The sequence below is a fragment of the Phycodurus eques genome, chromosome 2 (assembly GCF_024500275.1).
Source record: "Phycodurus eques isolate BA_2022a chromosome 2, UOR_Pequ_1.1, whole genome shotgun sequence".
NCBI lineage: Eukaryota > Metazoa > Chordata > Actinopteri > Syngnathiformes > Syngnathidae > Phycodurus > Phycodurus eques.
The window spans coordinates 36,814,296-36,833,716 of NC_084526.1; the positions used below are offsets into that span (position 1 = coordinate 36,814,296).

The window sequence follows — 19,421 nt, forward strand, 5'->3', positions numbered from 1 at the left end:
TGTTTTATAAAGCATGTAGAATTGTGTAGTGTGTGTGTGTGTGTGTGTGTGTGTGTGTGTGTGTGTGTGTGTATATATATATATATATATATATATATATATATATATATATATATATATATATATATATATATATATATATATATATATATATATATATATATATATATATATATATATGTGTGTGTGTGTGTGTGTGTGTGTGTGTGTGTGTGTAATACACAAATACATGACAAACTACTCAGCCGTTTATTTGAACCTTTGGACCAACGTCCAACTTGTCAAATTCCCTTTTAGAGGGCACCAATAAGGCACATTAGGACAAACACATGAATTGTGACCAAGTAGGCCAGAAAGAAGTAACGAGAGCGTGTGCGGCCCGTCAGCAGCCGGGAAAAGTACAGACTTCTTCCTCTGAACCAACGTCTGCATGCCACCATCCCACCTTTCACCTGGGAGCAAAAGGGGTACCCAACTCAGACACAGAAATCTGACTAGTACAGTAATTACATAGATTCATAGTAAGTGATAATTAAAAAAAAAAAAAAAAAAAAAAAGATTGTGACAAAGAAAGCTGAGGGAAACTGAAAACGCTGGGAGTGTTTGTGTTAGAAAACATGCGAGTCTAGATGAACGGGATTGAACAGATGGAAACTACACAACGGCTATAATCTGTCATATTTAAATGTCAACAGGTGGTTTGTCGGTGCGGCAAACTAGCTGCGGTGCCTCAAGAATGTGGAAATATTAAACTAATGAGACCCGTTGCTAAATATGCAAGTCTATCCTCAACTATAACAAGGGTTATCGACACGCATCTTAAAGGGCACCCAGTAAACGCTAACCATTTTGGTTAGCCTCAAAATGGCTTCAGAGCATTTACCAAACATACTCCTGTAAAAGTGAAAAGACAGAAATATACGGTAGTGTCTGCTCAGACGATGAAATGAGGACAAGTGATGGTGGATCAACAAGCTTAATTGTGAAAATGAATGGAGACTAACGGCCATAACTACACCCAAAAAACAAAGCATCCAGTTTGTTTCACCCAAGCCCTCATCCCGCACACACTCGCATACTCCTCTTCCTCCTTCCAGTTGCCCCACCTCCTTGACACTCAGCCAATCACACTCAGACACCTTTACTGCGTCTTAGACGGACTGAATTTATATACGGGTAACTCTAGAAAGAATCCAGGTAACATTGTCTGTAGCAGGGTTAATGCAATACATTATTGTAAACCATTCCGACCTGTGATTTTTTTTAAATTACTGTAGCAAGTAGCGACCCCACAGTTGTGTTACGTGAGTTGAAGTAAGACAATTTTCGACTGTCTGAGTGGCAGTGAAGGTGTCTGAAGCTTGTACAACCACAATTCCAATGAAGTTGTGACGTTGTGTTAAACATAAATAAAAACAAAATACAATGATTTGCGAATCATGTCCAACCTATATTTAATTGAATACGTCTTTTTCATGGACGCCCCTGCTTATTTCAGCAAGACAATGCCAAACCACATTCTGCACGTGTTACAACAGCGTGGCTTTGTAGTAAAAGAGTGCGGGTGCAGTCCAGTCCTGTTTCCCATTGAAATGTGTGGCGCATTATGAAGCGTAAAATACGACAGACAAGACTGTTGAACAGCTGAAACTGTACATCAAGCAATAATGGGTAAGAATTCCACCTGCAAAGCATACATAAAATTCCAAGTTAATGATGATTTGCTAAAAACAATAAAGTTTATCAGTTTTAACATTAAATATCTTGTCTTTGTAGTGTATTCAATTAAATATAGGTTGAACATGATTTGCAAATCATTGTATTCTGTTTTTATTTATGTTTAACACAAAACATCCAAACCTTATTGGAATTGGGGTTGTATTTGGAGGCTGAAGGAAAACAGTTGCGCGCAGAGTGAGTTGACAACAACAAATGACACCGATTTGAAGAACATTTAGGGGGTAGTAAATTAATCACAGTGATTTTCCGTATCAGTCCTATGAAGAGAGGGTGAATTGGTAGTCAAGGGAGCAACAGTATAGCTTTCTTAGCTACAGCAGTTCTAGTTTCTAAAAATGTCAGCACACAAAGATCCAGAGAATGTAGAGCTTTTAAGGACCACCCACACCCATGCACACCTTCTTCTAGATACAAATGTAATATGTGAGTTCAGCCTCATGTGGCCCACCCTGCTGTAACCTCATAATTTAATAGCTGTGTTTTACCTTCCGCGTTATCAGAGGCTGGTTTGGGTTGAGGCTCACAGCTTCCCAATCGTCATCCGCTTCCATCTCGATACTGCTAAAGTCTCTCCGAATATCTCGAGACAGACTTGAACACAACAACATTAACATTTGAGCACATCTTCACTGTGAGTATGTGACTGCTGACAAAGGATGTTTTTGTGTTCCACCTCTTTGTGCTGGCCTCAGCAAGATGCAAAGCCTCTTCAGCAGTCTCCCGTCTGCACCGTTCATCTGCCAGACTCCGCTCTACCTCAAGTAGTCTAAAGGTAGATAGAGCAAAGCAATACAGCCAAGGTCAACAACCCTTGTGGCACAGTGCTACAAGAAGTAATACGGACATGTGTACCAGTACCTGTATAGCAGTACCTGTGCATCCATAAATCGTAGGTGTGGAGCGTTTATTTACTCAACTGCAGATACTGTAGGACAAGCAGTCTATTGTTTTTGGAATAATACAGTGCCGTGAAAAAGTAAGTATATATTCTCAAATCCTTACATTTTTTCCCCACTAAAATGTTTAAGATCAAACAAATTTAAATAGACAAATATAACCCAAGTGAACTTAAAATGCTGTTTTTAAATGGCGATTTCATTTATTAAGGAAAAAAAAAAAAAGACTATTCAAAGTTACCTGGCCCTGTGTGGAAAAAGTAACTACCCCACTTGTTCAAATCATGGATTCAATGTGGCTAATCATGATTTTTGGTTAATTTTCACTGATCACACCCAAGCCTGATTACCTCCAGATCTGCTCAATTAAGAAATCACTGAAACTGAAATCTGTCCCGACAAAATTAAGTCGGACAAAAGATCTGTACAAGCTGCAACAAAACGACACGACCCAAAGAAATTCCAGAACAGTCGAGAAATAAAGTAATTGACAGCTATCAGTCTGGAAAGGGTTACGAAACCCATTTCTAAATCGTTAGGATTCCAGCGATCCATAGGGAAAGCCATTATCATCACATGGAGAAAACATGGAACAGTGGTGAACCTTCTAAGGAGTGGCCAGCCTACGAAGACTACCCCAAGAAAACAGCAATGACTCATCCAGAAGGACACAAAGAAACACCGGAAAACTTGTAAAGAACTGCAGGCCTCCCTTGCCTCAGTTAAAATCAGCGTTCATGACACAAAAATAAGGAAGACACTAGACAGAAGTGGCATCCATGGGAGAGTTCAAAGGCGAAACCCACCACCAACCAAAAAGAACCTAAAGGCTCGTCTTATTTTTTCAAAAAACATCTGAATGATGACCAAGGCTTTTGGGAGAATATTATATGGACTGATGAGCTGAAAGTTGAGCTTTTTGGAAAGTATGTCTCTTGTTATCTGGCATCAGTGTAGCACAGCATTTCAGAAAAAGAACATCATAGTCAAACATGGTAGTGATAGTGTGATCGTCTTTATCCTTCAGGACCTGGACAACATGCTGGCATTGATGGAACCATGAATTCTGCTCTTTAACGGAAAATCCTGAAGGAAAATGCTCAGTCATCAGTTTGTGACCTCAAGCTAAAGCGCAGTTGGGTCCTGCAGCAAAATGATGATCCAAAACACACCAGCAACTCAACTTCTGAATGGCTTAAAAAGACAAATTGAAGATTTTGGAGTGGCCTAGTCAAAGTCCAGACTTGAATCCGATTGAAATGCAGTGGCATGACCTTAAAAACACTATTTATGCTTGAAAAACACAATTTTTGCTGAGTTAAAAAAAATTCTGCAAGGAAGAGTGGGTCAAAATATCTCCCCAGAGATGTGAAAAACTCATTGTCAGTTATAGAAAATGCTTGATTTCAGTTGTTACTGCTGAGGATGGCCCAACGAGTTATTAGGTTTAGTGGGCCATTACTTTTTCACACAGAACCAGGTAACTTTCGATAGTATATTTTCCTTAAATGAAATCACAATTTAAAAACAGCATTTTAACTTCACTTGGGTTATATTTTTCTGATATTTACATATACTGTACACCATGGTGATGCAGAGTAAATGTCTTTTGCGCAGCCGATCAATCTGCGAATTATGACAAAGCGGATCGGCATAAAATGCTAATTATCAAATCAGATCGGTATAAAGTCTAGTCATTACTACTATAGTCAGAGCGATCTCACCTTTCTTGGAGCTGGCCGACTTCAATTGTTTGAGCAAGGACTGTGTTGTTTCTCTCCTGAGGTGCTCCGGGAGCCACCTCTGCAATTGCTGGCCCCTAAAAGGAAGGCAAACACAATACCACAATTAATATTTTTAAGATTCAAAACAATCTTACTAAAACAAATTGAAAGAAACACAAAATTTACGAATATCCCATTAGAGACCATAAAAAGTGTAATCTAAAAGCAACAATGCAATCAACTATAATCACTCTCACTTAATGTAAAACCAATTGTGGAAAAGCGAACTGAAAATACACTATTGGAGACAGAGGAGATTGGGCCATAACATCTGAAAAAAAAAAGTGAAAATGGAAGAAAATTTGGCACCATACAAAACCTAAATTAACAGAATTTTTATGGCCATTTTAGTAACTTTTACCTGTGCCTGGCCTTGGGTTTCCAGCCAGTGGCATTGATTTTGGGTGTCCCTCAGATTTTCGGACACGGCACTCAGCTGGGCTGTGACAGCACTTTTTTCCACCATCGCCTGCTGTAGCTGTGGACAAGAACATGAAGGATTTGTCGCTTTTTCTCACATTTCACATTAGTCAACTTGTTCAGTGCTGTAATTATTCAGAAAACAAAACAATGTGGATAAAAATCTACAGCATCTCAGTGTTTTGCAATGAACTTTTTGTTTTGTTTTTCTTTTTCTTTGGGTATTTGTGTGGATGTACATCTTTCACAAGGGTAAACAAGCAAAGAAGCTTGATTATTTGATAGAAGTCTTAGTAGGATACTCAATTACAAAAATATTCGATAGCTGCGGCTCTATTCCAGCACTAATATATGCATTTCTCATTTGTGACAGGTCTGTTTCAAGTGTGAATTATTAATTGAAATACAATAGGTTTAATGCAGGCGGCACGGTTAGAGCGTCTGCCTCACAGTTCTGAGGACCGGGGTTCCATCCCCGGCCCCGCCTGTGTGGAGTTTGCATGTTCTCCCCATGCCTGCGTGGGTTTTCTCCGGGCACTCCGGTTTCCTCTCACATCCCAAAAAAACATGCATGGTAGGTTAATTGACAACTCTAAATTTCCCGTAGGTGTGACTGTGAGAGTGAATGGTTGTTTGTTTGTCTGTCTGTGCCCTGCGATTGGCTGGCAACCAGTTCAGGGTGTACCCCGCCTCCTGCCCGATGACAGCTGGGATAGGCTCCAGCACGCCCGCGACCCTAGTGAGGAGAAGCGGCTCAGAAAATGGATGGATGGATGGAGGTTTAAGGCATTATTTTGTGTATCGATCCATAACTCGGGTGTAACTTCTCTGAGATGTCTAGCCTTGCTAAAAGCAGCAAGCCATTTTGTCTTATCCATGGACATTCCCAAGCCAGATATGACAGCTGGCTAGGTAGCTGGTGGGAATCTTCTGATTATGGACATTTACTGAATCTGACTGAAGGAGGCTCCTTATAATCTGTGTTTTTGGGTTTCGGCTTCAGAGAAAGCGTGGGGCCTTGCAAAAAGCGTGAGGACAGCCAGCCATCTCCCCTTCTCTTTCACCTCTCCCTCTGTTTCTTTTTGTTAATATCATTTAAATAGCTCTTTGTATGAAATAACCCAGAGACAAGATTACTTCCTTAATTATTCTAAAAAAAAGAGGAATTTCCAACATGTCACTTCCAGAAGAAGAAAAAGCAAGCAGTCATAGTATGGAAGTAGTATGATAGTATTTTCATTGAATTACTGCATACATACTGTATCGTGGTATACCATTACCGTGATATAAAATGGCCCATATTGTGATACTGATATGTTATTCAGCGGTTTCATACCTTTGAGTTGAGTTGCTGAAGGTACTGGTCTCGTTGCTGGAGGTCATATAAGCATTGCTGCAGCTCTCTGTGAAGCTGGATCCTCTCCCCCTCCAGTCGACTCACCGCCTCCTCCATTTCACTCTGGCCTAACAGATTTACTGTTACCTATTGTTATGCATAAATACAAAGAGTAATAAATGGTTAACTATGGAATGTTTAGTAAAAAGCAATCATTTCACAGATAATGATGAAGCCTGCTAAATTATAACAGAAAAACCTCTAAATTCAAATGCTCCTAGACTGGTACAATTCAGAATATATATATATCCGGCACGGTGGACGACTGGTTAGCACATCTGCCTCACAGTTCTGGGGTTCGGATACCGGCCCCGGTTGTGTGGAGTTTGCATGTTCTCCCAGTGCTTGGGTGGGTTTTCTCCGAGCACTCTGGTTTCCTCCCACATCCAAAAAACATGCATGGTAGGTTAATTGGTAACTCTGAATTGCCCGTAGGTATGATTGTGAGAGCAAATGATTGTTTGTTTATATGTTCCCTGCGATTGGCTGGTGACCGGTTCAGGGTGTACCCCGCCTCCCGCCCGAAGATAGCTGGGATAGGCTCCAGTACGCCTGCGACCCTAGTGAGGAGAAGCGGCTCAGAAAATTGATGGATGGATGGAGGTTTAATGCATTATTTTGTGTATCGTTCCATAACTCGGGTGAAACTTCTCTGAGATGTCTATCCTTGCTAAAACCAGCAAGCCATTTTGTCTTATCCGTAGACATTTCCAAGCCAGATATGACAGCTGGCTAGGTAGCTGGTGGGAATCTTCTGATTATGGACATTTACTGAATCTGACTGAAGGAGGCTCCTTATAATCTGTTTTTTTGGGTTTCGGCTTCAGAGAGGTATGATTGTGAGAGCGAATGATTGTTTGTTTATATGTGCCCTGCGATTGGCTGGTGACCGGTTCAGGGTGTACCCCGCCCCCCGCCCGAAGATAGGCTCCGGCAGCCCGCGATCCTAGTGAGGAGAAGCGGTGAAGAAAATGGTCTTCCTCTAGCTCTCTTGCCTGCCAGCTCCATCCTCATCGTCCTTCTACCAATATACTCACTATTTCTCCACCTCCAACTCTGCTTCCTGTTGTCTCTTCAGTGCCACTGTCTCGAATCCATACATCATGGCTGGCCTCACCACTGTTTTATAAACTTTGCCCTTCATCCTAGCAGAGACTCTTCTGTCACATAACACACCTGACACCTTCCTCCACCCGTTCCAACCTGCTTGGACCCGTTTCTTCACTTCCTGACCAAACTCACCATTGGTCTGGACGGTTGACCCCAAGTATCTAAAGTCCTCCACCCTTGCTATCTCTTCTCCCTGTAGCCTCACTCTTCCCCCACCACCCCTCTCATTCATGCACATATATTCTGTCTTACTTCGGCTAATCTTCATTCCTCTGCTTTTCCAGTGCATGCCTACATCTTTCTAACTTCCTCCACCTGCTTTCATTGCAGATCACAATGTCATCTGCAAACACCATGGTCCACGGGGATTCCAGTGTAACCTCATCTGTCAGCCTATCCATCACCACTGAAAACAGGAAGGGGCTCAGGGCTGATCCCTGATGCAGTCCCACCTCCACCTTAAATTCGTCTGTCACACCTACAGCACACCTCACCGCTGTTCTGCTGCCCTCGTACATGTCCTGTATTATTCTAACATACTTCTCTGCCACTCCAGACCTCCGCATGCAGTACCACAGTTCCTCTCTGGGTACTCTGTCATAGGCTTTCGGTAGATCTGCAAAGACACAATGTAGCTCCTTCTGACCTCCTCTGTACTTTTCCATCAACATCCTCAAGGCAAATAATGCATCTGTGGTACTCTTTCTAGGCATGAAACCATACTGTTGCTCGCAAATACTCACTTCTGTCCCGAGTCTAGTCTCCACTACTCTTTCCCATAACTTCATTGTGTGGCTCATTAACTTTATTCCTCTATAATTCCCACAGCTCTGTACATCACCCTTGTTCTTATAAATGGGCACCAGCACACTTTTCCTCCATTCCTCAGGCATCTTCTCACATGCTAGAATTCTATTGAACAAGCTGGACGGAAACTCCACAGCCACCTCTCCTAGATGCTTCCATACCTCCACAGAAATGTCATCAGGACCAACTGGTTCAGTTTTCATCCTCTTTAATGGGTTTCTAACTTCCCCCTTACGAATCATTGCCACTTCCTGGTCCACCACACTTGCCTCTTCTACTCTCCCTTCTCTCTCATTTTCCTCATTCATCAACTTCTCGAAGTATTCTTTCCATCTAGCTAGCACACTGCTGGCACCAGTCAACATATTTCCATCTCTATCCTAAATCACCCTAACCTGCTGCACATCCTTCCCATCTCTATCCCTCTGTCTGGCCAGCCTAAACAGTAGGTAATTTTATTTCCTGATAATATATATCTATAGATACCTTTATAGATCCTTTTCTCCTTCTTTAGTGTCCAACCTGCCATATATGTCATCATACGCCTCTTGTTTGGCCTTTGCCACGTGTCGCATCTCAATGTATTCCTTTCGCCTCTCCTCAGTCCTCTCAGTGTCATACTTCTTCTGAGCTAACCCTTTTCCTTGTATGATTTCCTGTACTGTGAGGTTCCACCACCAGGTCTCCTTCTCTCCTTTCACCTCCTCCACCTTTAATTTCTCTTTCACCTCTAGGTCACATCCTACCTGTGGGGAATAGCCACTAATCACATTATACATAACGCCCTCAATTTCAAGTTTCAGCCTCATCACTCGATCTGATACTCTTTTCACCTCCAAGACATTCTTTGCCAACTTTTCTTTTAAAATAACCCCCGACTCCATTTCTCTTCCCATCTACACCATGGTAAAATAATTTAAACCCTGCCCCTAAACTTCTAGCCTTACTTCCTTTCCACCTGGTCTCCTGGACACACAATATATCAACCTTTCTCCTAATCATCATGTCAACCAACTCCCGAGATTTTCCTGTCATAGTCCCAACATTCAAAGTCCCCACATTCAGTTCTAGGCTCTGTGCTTTCCTCTTCTCTTTCTGCCGAAGAACCCGCTTTCCACCTCTTCTTTTTTTACTTCGACCCACAGTAGCTGAATTTGCAATGGCGCCCTGCAGGTTGACGGCGCCGGTGGCGGACATTGTTAACCTGGGCCACGACCGAACCATATGGAATATCATATGGTCAGATTAATCCAAAATAGAAGTTTTTGGTAAAAACCCCATTTGTCGTGTTGGAGGCGAAATAATGCAGAGTTGAATCCAAAGAACACCATACCTACTGTGAAGCATGGGGGTGGAAACATCATTCTTTGGGGCTGTTTTTCTGCAAAGGGACCAGGACGACTGGTCTATGTCAAGGAAAGAATGAATGGGGCCATGTATCACGAGATTTTGAGCGAAAATCTCCTCCTATCAGCCAGGGCATTGAAGATGAAACGTGGCTGGGTCATTCAGCATGACAATGATCCCAAACACACTGGGCAACGAAGGATTAGCTTCATAAGAAGCATTTCAAGGTCCTGGAGTGGCCTAGCCAGTCTCCAGATCTCAACCCCATAGAAAATCTTTAGAGGGAGTTGAAAGTCTGTGTTGCCCAGCGACAGCCCCAAAACACCACTGCTCTGGAGGAGAGCTGCATGGAAGAATGGCCCAAAATGCCAGCAACAGAGTGTGAAACCCTTGTGAACATTTACAGAAAACATTTAACAAACAAAAGGTGCTCTGTCTTGAGCTGTTTAACACATCTAGATGTAAATACCATGACATAAAAGCTAAAATTCTGAACTTTTGTCTCAAATTCATCTTTTGATCTGAAATCCAAATGTATTCAGTATACAACAAAAAACAAAGTACTTTACCTTGCCGTTCCAATACCTTTTGAGGGGATTGTATGTCCTCCAAATCCAACTTTGATGATTAATAAAGTACTCATTAGCACACAGTTGTCAGCGCATTATTGTACATAATCTGACAACAAAGGCGCCATGGAGGCGATGATCAGTGACTGTGAGTTCGTCTCGCGGGCAGCTCTGCATTTCCACTGCTGTGCGTGACACAGTCTTGTTTACTCCAGGGACATTTCACACTGTCATCTTGTGCCAGTGACAAAGCCGCCATGCAGCCAATGATAACTTCGTGATGCGATGATTAGTGGCGCTAACTAGCTAGTCTGGCTAATCATGGTGCAGAACCGCAGAGCTGGCCGCTGTTTTGTATGCGTTATTAGACAAAATAATTGGCGAATAATGACGCAAGCTAGCTAGCTCACCTGTTTAATCAGACAGACAAGAGTGGAGCATGTTTAATATTTAAGATTATCGGCCACGATCTGTTTCGGGCCCTATTATCGGGACAAATTCCCTCATAAAACACTTCAGACCACAGAATCATCTTACAATATCTATATCTATCTATATATATATATCTAAATAAAAATCAGACAGTCTGCCATTTGTTGTCTTTGTTCGGGAAAGGGCAAAATCGGGACACAAACAGCCTGATTATCTTTGTGTGTGTAACGCGACTTGGGACAGTGCCAAGGAACTAGAGTTGTGCGATATGGACATTTTATATCCTGATAAACAGTAGGTAATTTTATTTCCTGATAATATATGTTTTTCCAGAAAATTACATGAAATGGCCATTTTTTGAGAATTTCGCCACATATTCAGTAAATCAGAATCAGAATCATCTTTATTTGCCAAGTATGTCCAAAAAACACACAAGGAATTTGTCTCTGGTAGTTGGAGCCACTCGAGTATTACAACAGACCGTCAATTGACAGAGAACACTTTTGAGACATAAAGACATTGACAAAAAACAGTTACTGAGCAATAAAGGGTTGCTAGTTATCTGGTAATGCCGGTACAGCCACCTCTCCTAGATGTTTTTTGTCATTGTGCAAAAAGAGCACTTAGCACTTAGAGCAGTTCGAAAGACCAATATTGCAATAGTCCGGTGCAATGACCATTGTGCAAAGGGCGCCGAGACTTCAAGCGAGTAGTGCGATAATATGGGACAATGTTGATTGTGCAAATGTTGCAGATACTCCTCAATCAGTGTGCAAATGGAGCAGATGCTACTCTGTCATGAGTGGCCAGTATTGGTCAACAACAGATATGCAAATAGTGCAGCGTGGCGAGACTACTACAGTGAGTGGACGAGTAATATATAATTGTCCCCACAGAAATGTGACAACAAACTCAAGTCAAAAAATTGCCAGCATGTTGTCATGGAATTGCAGGTTAGGTGATTAAGAAGTTGATGGCAAGAGGGAAGAAGCTGTTGGAATGTCTGCTAGTTTTAGTTTGCATTGATCATAAATATATTTTATATAGACCACTCAATTAAATCGATTGAAGATAAAAATAAAATCAAATATCCAGTGGCCAAAGAAACACCATTGAAAATATCTGGTTATACAACCACTTTTGAAGGAATCCAGTAAACTGGAAAGAATTTAAATAAATACAACACATTGGAACATGTAAAAAAGGATTGCCCACCTTCTCAAATTCTTATATTTTTGCAGTTTTCCCATTTTAATCAAACAAATGTAAAAAGACAAATATTACCCAAGTAATATTTGTCTATTTGTATTGTACAGAAAAAAACAAAACAAGATGGCGCCTACCAGAGTGGTCGCCTCGGTAACGCGCTCTCTAGTATTGTCTTTGTTTTTGTGTTTTTCGTCCGTCTTTGGAGACCTTACACGACTCACTTACACAAGGGGAGACCTGCTAACCATCAAGGAGGCTACTCCGGACTTTCTGTCACCAACGTTCGAATATCCGCTCAGTTTTTTCCCCGAGTTACTCACCGGAGCGGCGTCCGCGGTTTTCGGCGCATGGAGACGGAAGCGGCGCCACAGAGGGAAGCGAGCCGGCATTCAGGTGAAACTCCGCAAGAGAGGACACAGATTGGCGTTCCCGTCGATCCACCTCGCGAATGTACGCTCCCTACCCAACAAAATGGACGAGCTTCATCTTCTGTTAAAGACCAGTAAAGACTTCGGACGTTCCGCGGCCATGTGCTTCAGGGAGACCTGGCTTTGCGACGCTGTACCCGATGGCGCCATCATGCTTCCCGGCTTCAACATTCATCGAGCGGACCGCGACATGGAATCATCGGGGAAAACAAAGGGCGGCGGGATATGCCTCCATATCAACGAAAAATGGTGTACGGACGTCACGGTGCTCAGCACAGACTGAAGCCCGCATTTGGAGTCGCTATTCTTAAACTGTAAACCATTCTACTCGCCACGTGAGTTTGCATCGTTCATACTAGCTGGAATCTATATTACGCCTCAAGCTAACACGAATGCCGCATTGCTAACGCTCGCCGAACAAGTCAACGAAATTGAAAAAAAACACCCAGACTCACCCCTCATTATTCTCGGGGACTTTAACAAAGCTAAACTCAACCACGAACTCCCTAAATACAAGCAGCACATCGACTGTCCTACCAGGGAAAATAATACTTTAGACCACTGCTACACTACGGTAAAAAACGCATACCGTGCTATACCTCGTGCAGCCCTGGGCTCGTCTGATCACTGCTTAATTCACTTAATACCGACGTACAGGCAAGAACTTAAATGTGCGAAGCCTACAGTGAAAACAGTCAAAAAGTGGACCATTGAAGCCAAGATGGAACTTCAAAGCTGTTTAGACTGCACAGACTGGAGTGTCTTTGAAAATTCAGCTGGCAGCCTGGATGAATATACGGACACTGTCGCATCCTATATCAGTTTCTGTGAAGAGGTTTGTGTACCAACAAAATCATTTCGCACATTCAACAACAACAAGCCGTGGTTCACTGCTAAACTTAAGCAGCTTCGCCAAGCTAAGGAGGACGCATATCAGAGCGGGGACAGGGGCCTGTATAATCGAGCTAGAAACCAGCTTACTAAAGAAATTAACATTGCAAAGAGGATCTATGCAGCAAAGTTGGAAAAACAGTTTAGCGTAAACGACTCTAAATCAGTCTGGCTACATTCCAATCGCTGACTAATTACAAGCGACGATCCTCCCAAGCTGAGAACAATAGCACACTAGCCAACGACTTGAATACCTTCTACTGCAGATTTGAAAAGGACAGTTTCACACCACACACCCACCCGGCCGCACACGCGACCACAACCACACCTCTGACTTCTGCGTTAACCATCCATGAACAGGATGTGAGACGCATCTTCAAACAACAGAAGATTAACAAAGCGGCAGGCCCGGACCATGTGTCCCCATCCTGCCTCAAAGTCTGCGCGGACCAGCTCGCTCCATTCTTCACTCAGATCTTCAACAGATCTTTGGAAATGTGCGAAGTTCCATCCTGTTTCAAACGCTCCACCATCATTCCAGTCCCCAAGAAACCTGCAATCTCTGGTCTGAATGACTACAGGCCTGTCGCTTTGACATCTGTGGTCATGAAGTCCTTTGAATGTCTCGTGCTGGACCACCTCAAGAATGTCACAGGTCCCCTGCTGGACCCCCTGCAGTTTGCCTACCAAGCGAACAGGTCTGCGGATGATGCAGTCAACATGGGACTGCACTTCATCCTAGAACACCTCGACAGTGCAGGGACCTACGCGAGGATCCTGTTCGTGGACTTCAGCTCAGCGTTCAACACCATCATCCCTGAACTCCTTTCAACCAAGCTTCTCCAGCTCAGCGTCTCACCTGCCATCTGCCAGTGTATTTACAGCTTTCTGACGGGCAGGACACAGCAGGTCAGGCTGGGGGAGGCCACCTCATCCACACGCAGCATCAGCACTGGGGCGCCCCAAGGTTGTGTCCTCTCTCCGCTGCTCTTCTCTCTCTACACGAACGACTGCACCTCAGCGAACCCGACTGTTAAACTCCTGAAGTTTGCAGATGACACCACTGTCATCGGCCTCATCACGGACGGTGACGAGTCTGCATATCGACAGGAAGCGGAGCGGCTGGAGCTGTGGTGCGGCCGACACAACCTGGAGCTGAACACGCTCAAGACTGTAGAGATGATCGTGGACTTCAGGAGGCAACCTTCGCCACAGCTGCCCCTCATGTTGTCCAGCTGCCTTGTGTCAACCGTCGAGACCTTCAAGTTCCTGGGAATTACAATCTCTCAGGACCTGAAGTGGGCGACCAACATCAACTCCGTCCTCAAAAAGGCCCAGCAGAGGATGTACTTCCTGCGGCTTCTGAGAAAGCACGGCCTGCCACCGGAGCTGCTGAGACAGTTCCACACAGCGGTCATCGAATCAGTCCTGTGTTCTTCTATCAGAGTCTGGTTTGGTGCTGCTACAAAAAAGGACAAACTCCGACTGCAACAGACAATCAAAACTGCTGAAAGGATTGTCGCTACCCCCCTACCCACCATTGAGGACTTGCACGCTGCCAGAATTAAGACAAGGGCGTGCAAAATCCTCTCGGACCCGCCGCACCCCGGTCACCAGCTCTTCCAGCTCCTTCCCTCAGGTAAGCGCTACCGATCAACGCAAACTAGAACTAGTAGACATTCCAACAGCTTCTTCCCTCTTGCGATCAACTTCTTAAACACCTAACTTATAATTCCATTACAATAAGCTGGCAATTTTTTGACTTGAGTTCGTTGTCACATTTCTGTGGGGCCAATTATGTATTACTCGTGCACTCACTGTAGTTGTCTCGCCATGCTGCGCTATTTGCATCCTCTAGCACTGAGTCCTCTAGCACTGCTCTAAGTGCTAGAGGACTCTGCATCTTTTTGCACAATTGTTTTTTGTCAATGTCTTTATGTCTCCAAAGTGTTCTGTAAATTGACTGTCTGTTGTACTAGAGCGGCTCCAACTACCGGAGACAAATTCCTTGTGTGTTTTGGACATACTTGGCAAATAAAGATGATTCTGATTCTGGTAAACTTAAAATGCTATTTTTGAATGGTTTAATGAATTAAAACTATTCAAAGTTACCTGACCATGTGTGAAAAAGTAAAGGCCTCCTAAACCTAATAACTGGTTGGGCCATCATCAGCAGAAATCAAGCATTTTCTATAACTGGCAATGAGTTTTTCAGATCTATGTGGAGATATTTTGGGCCACTCATTCTTCAAAAAATGGAGGGCTTTAAAGCTTGAACGGCCTTTTTAGGGTCATGCCACTGCATTTCAATCAGATTCAAGTCTGGACTTGGACAAGGCCAAATCCAAAACCATTTTGTTTTTTTATTAAGCTATTCAGAAGTTGACTTGCTGGTGTGTAGTGGATAGATATGCTGCTGCAGAACCCAAGTGCGCTTCAGCTTGAGGTCACAAACTCATGGCTCTCCTTCAGGATTTTCTGTTAAAGAGCAGAATTCATGGTTCCATCAATCACAGCATGTTGTCCAGGTCCTGAAGGAACAAAGCAGCCCAAGACCATCACACTACCACAACCATGTTTGACTGTTGCGATGATGTTCTTTTTCTGAAATGCTGTACTACATTTATGCCAGACGTAACAAGACACACAACTTCCAAAAAGCTCAACTTTCCTCTCGTCAGTCCACATAATATTCTCCCAAAAGTCTCATTCAGATGTTGTTTTGCAAAAGTAAGATGAGCCTTTACGTTCTTTTTGGTCAGCAGTGGTTTTTGCCTTGGAACACTGTCATGGAAGCCACTTTTGCCCAGTCTCTTCGTTATTGTTGTGTCATGAACACTGACCTTAACTGAGGCAAGGGAGGCATGCAGTTGTTTAGAAATTGTCCTGAGTTCCTTTGTGGCCACCTGGATGAGTCATTGCTCTTCTCTTGGGGTAATCTTTGCAGAATGGCCACTCCTGGGAAGGTTTACCACTGTTCCGTGTTTTCTCCATGTGATGATCATGGCTCATCATCATGGTAATTACTTTATTTCTTGACTTCTGGAATTTCTTTGGATCGTGTCATTATGTTGTAGCGTTTTTAGATCCTTTGTCCAACTTGATTTTGTTAGGACAGATTCTGTTTAAGTGATTTCTTGATTGAACTGGTCTGAAGATAATCAGGCTTGGGTGTGATCAGTGAAAATTAACCAAACATGATTAGCCACAAATAATGTAATTGATGATTTAACAAGGGGGTAATAACTTTTTCACACAGGGCCAGGTAACTGAAAAGTTTGTTTCCTTACTAAATGAAATCACCATTTAAAAACAGCATTTTAAGTTCACTTGGGTTATAGTTGATATTTACATTTGTTTGATCTCAAAAATTAAAGTGGGGAAACTTTGCAAAAATAAGAATTTGAGAAGGGGCCAATACTTTTTCACGGCACTGTACTGAGTGAAAGACAAGCTTTGTATGTAGGGGCAGAGCCAAATTTAGCCTCGAAGGCGGATGAAGATAGAGAGAGACGTCGCTGCATGTACGTACAGTGGGTACGGAAAGTATTCAGACACCCTTAAATTTTTCACTCTGTTATATTGCAGCCATTTGCTAAAATCCTTTTTCAGTTTTTTCCCCTCCTTAATGTACACACAGCACCCCATATTGACAGAAAAAAGGGAATTGTTGAATTTTTTGCAGATTTACTAAAAAAGAAAAACTGAAATATCACACAGTCATAAGTATTCACACCCTTTGCTGTGACACTCATATTTAACTCGGGTGCTGTCCATTTCTTCTGATCATCCTTGAGATGGTTCTCCACCTTCATTGGAGTCCAGCTGTGTTTGATTATACTGATTGGACTTGAATAGGAGAGCCACATGCCTGTCGATATAAGACCTTACAGCTCACAGTGCATGTCAGAACAAATGAAAATCATGGGGTCAAAGGAACTGCCTGAAGAGCTCAGAGACAGAATTGTTGCAAGGCACAAATCTGGCCAAGGTTACAAAAAAAAAAAAAGGTTCCTAAGAGCACAGTGGCCTCCATAATCATTAAATGAAAGACGTTTGGGATGACCAAAACCCTTCCTAGAGCTGGCCAGACTGAGCAATCGGGGGAGAAGAGCCTTGGTGAGAGAGGTATAGAAGAACCCAAAGATCACTGTGGCTGAGCTCCAAAGGTTCTGTCGGGAGATGGGACAAAGTTCTAGAAAGTCAACCATCACTGCAGCCCTCCACCAGCCGGGGCTTTATGGCAGTGGCCCGATGGAAGCCCCTCCTCAGTGGAAGACACATGAAAGCCCGCATGGAGTTAATGGGTTTGCTAAAAAAAAAAACACCTGAAGGACTCCAGATGGAGAGAAATAAGATTCTCTGGTCTGATGAGACCAAGATGGAACTTTTTGGCCTTAATTCTAAGCGGTATGTGTGGAGAAATCTAAGCACTGCTCATCACCTGTCCAATACAGTGAAGCAGTGAAGCATGGTGGTGGCAGCATCATGCTGTGTGGGTGTTTTTCAGCTGCAGGTACAGGATGACTGATTGCAATCAAAAGAAAGATGAATGAGGCCAAGTACAGGGGTATTCTGGACGAAAACCTACTCCAGTGCGCTCAGAACTTCAGACCGGCCGAAGGTTCACTTTCAACAAGACAATGACCCTGATGATGATCCAAAACACACAGCTAAAATAACATAGGAGTGGCTTCAGAACAAATCCATGACTGGCCCAGCCAGAGCCCTGACTTAAACCCAATTGAGCATCTCTGGAGAGACCTGAAAATGGCTGTCCACCAACGTTCACCATCCAACCTCACAGAACTGGAGAGGGTCTGCAAGGAGGAATGGCAGATGATCCCCAAATCTAGGTGTGAAAAACACAAAAAGACATATGAAGGCCTGCATGGAGTTTGCTTAAAAAACAAAAAACAAAAAAAAAAACACCTGAAGGACTCCAAGATGGTGAGAAATAAGATTCTCTGGTCTGATGAGACCAAGAGAGAACTTTTTGGCCTTAATTCTAAGTGGTGTGTGTGGAGAAAACCCAAAGTCCCAACAGTGAAGCACGGTGGTGGCCGCATCATGCTGTGGGGGTGTTTTTCAGCTGCAGGGACAGGACGCCTGGTTGCAATCGAAGGAAAGATGAATCCGGCCAAGTACAGGGATATCCTGGACAAAAACCTTCTCCAGAGTGCTCAGGACCTCAGACTGCGACGAAGGTTCACCTTCCAACAAGACAATGACCCGAAGCACACAGCTAAAATAACAGATTGCTTCAGAACAACTCCGTGACTGTTGTTGAATGGCCCAGCCAGAGACCTGACTTAAACCCAATTGAGCATCTCTGGAGAGACCTGAAAATGTTCAACATCCAACCTGACAGAACTGGAGAGGATCTGCAAGGAGGAATGGCAGAGGTTCCCCAAATCCAGGTGTGAAAAACCTGTTGCATCATTCCCAAAAAGACTCATGGCTGTATTAGCTCAAAAGGGTGTTTCTCCTAAATACTGAGCAAAGGGTCTGAATACCGAGTGTGAAATGGCTGTGTGATTTCAGTTTTTCTGAACAAATCTGCAAAAATTTCAACAATTCAGTTTTTTTCCCTGTCAATATGGGGTGCTGTGTGTACATTATTGAGGAAACCAAATTAACTTAAATGATTTTAGCAAATGGCTGCAATATAAGAGTGAAAAATTTAAAGGGGTCTGAAAACTTTCCGTACCCACTGTGTATGTGCACTTTGAATGGCCATTTATTTTATTGGGTAATGAGAGATTCAAGAAAGTTTGAAATGACAAACTATTCACGGCAGGGCCCGGTCCCAAGCCTCTGCGATTCGTGGGGAATTACTGTAATTCAATTTCACTCATTCACCTCAGGAAAAACTTTTCTAATTTACCGGCCTTCCAAAGAAAGAATTATCTTCGACATTAGTGGTTTCATCGTACAGTAATAATACACTGAGAGGACATGCCACAGAGTGAGTTCATGCAAGTACACAAACTTACCTTGACTGGTTGTGTGTCTCTTTCAGACCTGCAAGCAGTAAAGAATGTTAAGTGCTGTAATTTCTTCCTCTTTGCTACAGAAGTGTTAAAATAAAATTCATATTGTGTGTGTGCAATATGCTGCAGACTTGTAAACATATGCTGATAAACAATGCAGGATAAATAAATAGACTAGACAGCTTTGGTTTTCACGGACAAGTAAACATTCAAACATCCATCACATGTAGAGCTACTTTTACCTTTGAATAGTTGTTTCTTTCGGCAAACTGCTGGCTTCTTTCTCAGGTGTCAGTCTAGGCTGCAGCTCATTAATCTGCAAGACAACCAATAGTAGAATAACAGCTTGTTGACCAAATGCAACTTGAAATCCTACTGTACACTGAATGCGGCAGCTGA

General features: G+C 43.0%; 1 protein-coding gene across 4 annotated transcripts in view; it reads right to left on the reverse strand.

Annotated features, from left to right (window-relative positions):
• Nucleotides 1-235: 235 nt before the first annotated feature.
• Nucleotides 236-19,421, reverse strand: part of LOC133399203 (golgin subfamily B member 1-like) — a 98,167-nt gene continuing 78,981 nt past the window's right edge. For all 4 annotated transcript variants that reach the window (XM_061670535.1, XM_061670537.1, XM_061670533.1 and 1 more), the window contains 8 exons: nt 19,265-19,338; nt 19,026-19,053; nt 6,177-6,323; nt 4,782-4,898; nt 4,361-4,455; nt 2,414-2,506; nt 2,226-2,331; nt 236-452 (listed from right to left, as the gene is read on the reverse strand). In XM_061670535.1, coding sequence (XP_061526519.1) covers nt 294-452; nt 2,226-2,331; nt 2,414-2,506; nt 4,361-4,455; nt 4,782-4,898; nt 6,177-6,323; nt 19,026-19,053; nt 19,265-19,338 — 819 coding nt within the window. In that variant the 3' untranslated portion in view covers nt 236-293. The remainder of the gene's footprint in view (nt 453-2,225; nt 2,332-2,413; nt 2,507-4,360; nt 4,456-4,781; nt 4,899-6,176; nt 6,324-19,025; nt 19,054-19,264; nt 19,339-19,421) is intronic.